Source organism: Felis catus, chromosome E3 (genome assembly GCF_018350175.1).
Source record: "Felis catus isolate Fca126 chromosome E3, F.catus_Fca126_mat1.0, whole genome shotgun sequence".
Lineage (NCBI taxonomy): Eukaryota > Metazoa > Chordata > Mammalia > Carnivora > Felidae > Felis > Felis catus.
Genome location: NC_058383.1, coordinates 3,874,087 through 3,878,815, shown reverse-complemented (window position 1 = coordinate 3,878,815; position 4,729 = coordinate 3,874,087). Strand labels below are relative to the sequence as shown.

At 63.2% G+C, this 4,729-nt stretch overlaps 1 protein-coding gene across 1 annotated transcript in view; it reads right to left on the bottom strand.

Moving 5' to 3' along the window:
* FOXK1 (forkhead box K1) overlaps positions 1-4,729 on the bottom strand; it is a 70,009-nt gene that overhangs the window by 7,256 nt on the left and 58,024 nt on the right. The window contains exons 5-8 of the mRNA XM_023246698.2: positions 3,989-4,182; positions 1,880-2,046; positions 1,508-1,792; positions 462-686 (exon numbers count right to left, since the gene is read on the bottom strand). Of these exons, the coding sequence (XP_023102466.2) occupies positions 462-686; positions 1,508-1,792; positions 1,880-2,046; positions 3,989-4,182 (871 nt within the window). The remainder of the gene's footprint in view (positions 1-461; positions 687-1,507; positions 1,793-1,879; positions 2,047-3,988; positions 4,183-4,729) is intronic.

Genomic DNA, 4,729 nt, shown 5'->3' with positions numbered 1-4,729 from the left:
CTGGGAGCGGAGGAAAGAGAGGTGCGCGTTGGCGAACGGCCGAGAGCGGCACACGGGGAGCCGCTGCGGGAGGGCCGGGCCGACCACGCGGGCACCCGGATCCCGGCCCCTCGCCGGCTGGGCCTCGAGGGCCGCGCCCTCCCCGACCTGACCCTGCTCTCGCCTGGGGGCCCTCCTCTTGCTGATCTCTGCGGACGCCCGGGGCCCCCGTCCCCTCCCTGCAGCTGCACCCCTGCTTCAGTTCCCGCCGGGACTCGCCGCCCACCTCCATCTATTTTCCGACCCCATGGGTGTGAGCGCTGGGCCGTGAGGACTCTGCCTTCGGCAGGGCGCCGGCCCCGGCCTGACCGGCAAGCCCCCCGCGCCGAGGGCACAGAGGGATCGAACGGACGTTCTCGCACGGCAGGCGCTCCGCGCAGAGCGACCGGGCGCAGAGGGGCAGGGGCCGGGCAGGGCCTCACCGTAAGTGCTGCCGGCTAAACTGTTGGTGGGGACCGCGTGCTTCCCGTTCTGAGTGACGGCCCGGACCGGTAGGTGGTGCTGCCCGATGGTCACCGGAGTGGCTGGCTGCAGGATGGTGACCGTGTGGCCGGGGACCCCCGGGGCCATCTGACTGGCTACCGTCTGGATGACGCGGCTAGCGGCGGGGATGGTGGCGAAGGCGATGGTGGGCTTCTCCTCCAGGCCTGCAGGAATACAGTGTGTGCGAACCCCGCGGGCCCGCCACGGCGGCCCACACCCATGCCCACGCGAGCCGCGGCAGGAAGTCTGTTTACGGGGGGGAGTGGACTGCGGCTTTAAGGCATCGGCGCTGGGGAAAACACTTTTCTCAAAAGAAAAATCCTACTGACGAAATACGTTTGAAACGAGAAAAACGATGAATAGGGTTTTAGAAAAACACTGCCGGAGCCTGAACTTTAAGCAACCCGAAACATAAAAAAGACGAAGAGACGGTATCATCTGGAACGAAAAGGTTTGCATCTGGAGTCACAGACTTCCTTCCCCAAACGCCTTTGTCGTTAGGATGCGATCAACAGGCGTGGGGGCCGCGAGGAGGCGGCCCCGGAGTCAGGCTCCCTCCAGCATCTTCCGTGCCACGGGCTGCATTCGCGAGCACCCGTTATTCCTTGGGCCCAACGTGCCTCCCGTAGGAACCTGTAGCGGTTTTTAAGCGACTTCCAAGGACTCCCCACCGGGGGCCCCAGAGCAATGCTCCCCCCCACCCCCCCCACCCCAGCCACGGCCTCAAGCCCCACAGCCCCGCACCGTTTCCTCGGGGTCACGTACACCCGAAGGCACGACCGCCGAGTAGGGTAAACAGCACGGATTTACAAGGACGCGCTCCCCAGGAAACCCGCAGCAGGGAGACAAGGAGGAGCAGCCTGAGAACCCTCGGCCCCCGGAGGGAGCGCGTGACCCCAGCACGCGGGCCTTCAGCCTCGTAGCCCGGGCTGACGGGCGACCTTCCGGGCACCAGCCCGGCCCGGGGACCACATCACTGCCTCACCTCTTGTCTCGCTTCCCAGGTCCAGCACGGCTGTGCCCGCCGCTTCGTGGGCGGCTCCCGCCGAGGCCTGGCTGGCGAGGATGTACCCGTTGGCGGAGCTGGCGGACGTGGTGACCACCCTGAGCATGGTGACAGGGGGAGCCTGCTGCACGACGTGGATGGCGTGGCCGGAGGGCTGCTGCGCCGTCACTATGGACGCGGGCATGTAGGCGACGGGCTTGGCAACCAGGCTGGGCGGTCGGGGAGGCACGGTCATGATCACCGGCTGGGCGCTGACGGGAGAACCTGCGCGGAGGAGGAGCACGGCCGCTGAGCCTGCGCACGCGAGGCCCACTTGCGCCACGTCGCGTAAAGGCCCCAAACCACTCTTACCGGGTGCGCTTTGGGAATACCGATACTCTGGAACAGAAGCTAACTTTGACCCGAAGTCAGGGTCGTGTGGAACGGGCGAGCCCTCTCGAGACAGGCACTCTGGGGTCTGCAGGCCGCTAGAGCGAGGGGACATCAGCCCAGGGTGGGTGGGCGAGGCTGGAGCACTCCTACGGAAGCAACGAGAGAACGGAGCACGGCGGTAAGCACGCGGGGCGAGGAACGAAGACGGCATCTGAACGTGAACGTCGGCGCATCCGCGTCTCACACGTCACCTGCGCCAGCTTTTCCTGACGCTCTTCTGTTCTCGCGGAGAGTTTCCAACACCAACAACGATGCTGTCCGATACACGGAAAGGCAACCGGGCCCTGAACCCAGCGAACGGGAGGACGCCGCGTTATTCGTGGCTTCCCAGCAAAAGCCACGCTCCAGAGCATTTACTTCCTGAAAGGGACCCGCCAGGCTTCCGCAAAAGTGGCTCAGTGTTCCGTGTTAAAATCACGAGCTCTGCTGGGATGGGCACAAAGCCCCCACCAGGACAGAGGACACACCTACAGGCTATTCATCTCGCAGGAAAGGCTGCTCCCTCCGCCACCGTTCTCTTGGTTCGAAAACGGCGATCCCGTCCGGCTCCTGCCAGTGAGGCTGGCCCAGGACCGGCTACGCAGCACGGGGACTCACGTCCCGCTAGCTGAGTCACAGGGTCAACACAGACCCTCAGAGGCAGGACGACGGGACTGCCTGGGTGCAGCTGGGGGACACAGTGGCCTTCACTCTGCATTCGTTTATCACCATAAACTCCCTCGTGAGCGGCACCCTGGTCTCCCCGGGCACGGACCTGGCACCCTGTCCCCCGCCCCCGGGCCCCCAGTCTTCCTTGCTTCTCCCATCTGCCAGCTGGCTCGTCTGACTCCAACCCAGGCCTGGACCCTGTCTGCTCATTCCCATGCTCCAACTGGTAGTCGGCCTGGGTCCCTCCCAGTCCCCGAGCCTGTGACGGTCATCAGCCCTCTCTAGCAGGACCTTACCCTGCACCAAGCGCACCCTGCTTCCTGCCCGCCTCCCACCCAGTACAAACACACCCGCTGCCTCCCTCCTCGGCCACCCGGGCTCTGCAGCCACGAGAGGCCCCCCTCTCCGTAACACACAGCTCACGCGGAAGCCGTGCTGGGCTGCCCTCCCGGCCTGAGGGTTTCCCGCCTGCCACTCCCCTGTGCCGTGTCACGAGATGGCGTCCCTAACTCCCAGGGTGACCCTGGGGCAGGCCCGCCCCACGCCCTCCCACAGACACTCCTTATCGGGGTTTCCGGGCAGTGCTGGGCGCAAAAGGCCAGCCCCGTAACCACTGCCCCAGCTGGCGGACAGGCTCATCTACAAGTGAAACGTAGCGCTGGTCACCGCTAGGGTTTGAACTGTGTCCCCAGAAACCACCGGTGCCTCAGAAGGGGGCCTTGCTTGGAGTCAACTCTCTACGAAAGTGACGGAGTTGGATGAAGTCACTAGGATGGTCCCCAGCTCAGTGACCGGAGCCCTCCAAGGGGCAGTCTAGACGCACGCGCCCGGGGAGAACAGGGCGGGATGATGCAGGCGGAGGTCGGGGTGATGCTCCCACAAGCCTGGGGGGCACCGGTCGTGGCCAACAAGCCCCGGAAGCCGGGACAGGCCTGGAGGAGAGGACGCGCCCAGCCGCCCCTGTGGCCTCTGGCCGCGGAAGCGTGGGACAAGGGCGGCTGACGTTTCCGTGGCCGGGCCTGTGGTACTCTCCCCACAAACTAACCCTTGTCACTCTCACAGAATTTCTCTCCACGTTCCTACCAAGCAACGTGGGATCCGGAAAATCTAAGCTCCGTTCAAACGTCCCGAATTCCGACCTCACCAACGTGACCATCGCCTTTGTTCCAATTTCTACTTCGGTCACAGTGTTGGCTGCTGAGAGCTGACAGGTCAGAGGGGCAGCGAGCTGTCCACTCACTCTGCTGTTACAGACCTCACCGGTCCTCAGACGGTCTCGCTCGAGAAATACAGGTGACAAGTTTAAAGTACCCAAAACGCTACTGTGACGAGCCGTCTGTGGAAGCTGGCCTCTGACCGAGGGGCAGCCCAGAGGCTTACCTGGACGACAGCGGCCCGAAGGGGGTGCGGAAGCAGGAGACGCCCCTCTGCCTCCGTTTCCGGAATGCCTGTTCCACGAGCTTCGCTTCTGAGGCGGGGTCTATCCGCCAAAAAGACCCCTTCCCAGGCTCCTCCTGGGAACGAGGGACTTTAATAAAGTAGCGGTTCAAAGAGAGGTTGTGTCGGATTGAATTCTGTGGACAAGCAGAGACATTTGCCAGTTAGCACGCGGCAAAACAAACTCTGTATGTGAACGCAACAGGCACGAGACCAAAGATGACGGGGCGGCCCGGAGGTGATGCCAGCGAGGGAGCTCCACAGGCCGGCAAGGTAACTGTGTTTTACTGGCAAGTGCAAAGGCACGGTGGTAGTTTTTTTTCTATCAAAATCGAGCACAGCATTCTTTCCAGAAAAAGTGGAACAGAGAGACAAGCCATAGGCCAGGCGTATGTCAAGTTTGAAACCCGTGCTAAATCAAGTAGCCAGCGGGAAACAGCGACCGTGGGCAAAACAAGTGAGACACAGCTAAGTTAGGTCTGACAGTCCCCGTGCACGCGGGCTGCCGTCTGGGCCCATGTGTGCGCCCATTTCCAAAGTAGCTCGGGACTACCAGGGACGGTCAGCGTGAAAATGTAACAAGGCATACGTATCGCCCCTCCCTGCTCTGGCCGTTGGAGGGACAGAAGACTATTTCGACTCCCAGGGGCTGTGGCTCTTTGGAGACAGACCACAGGTCACCGA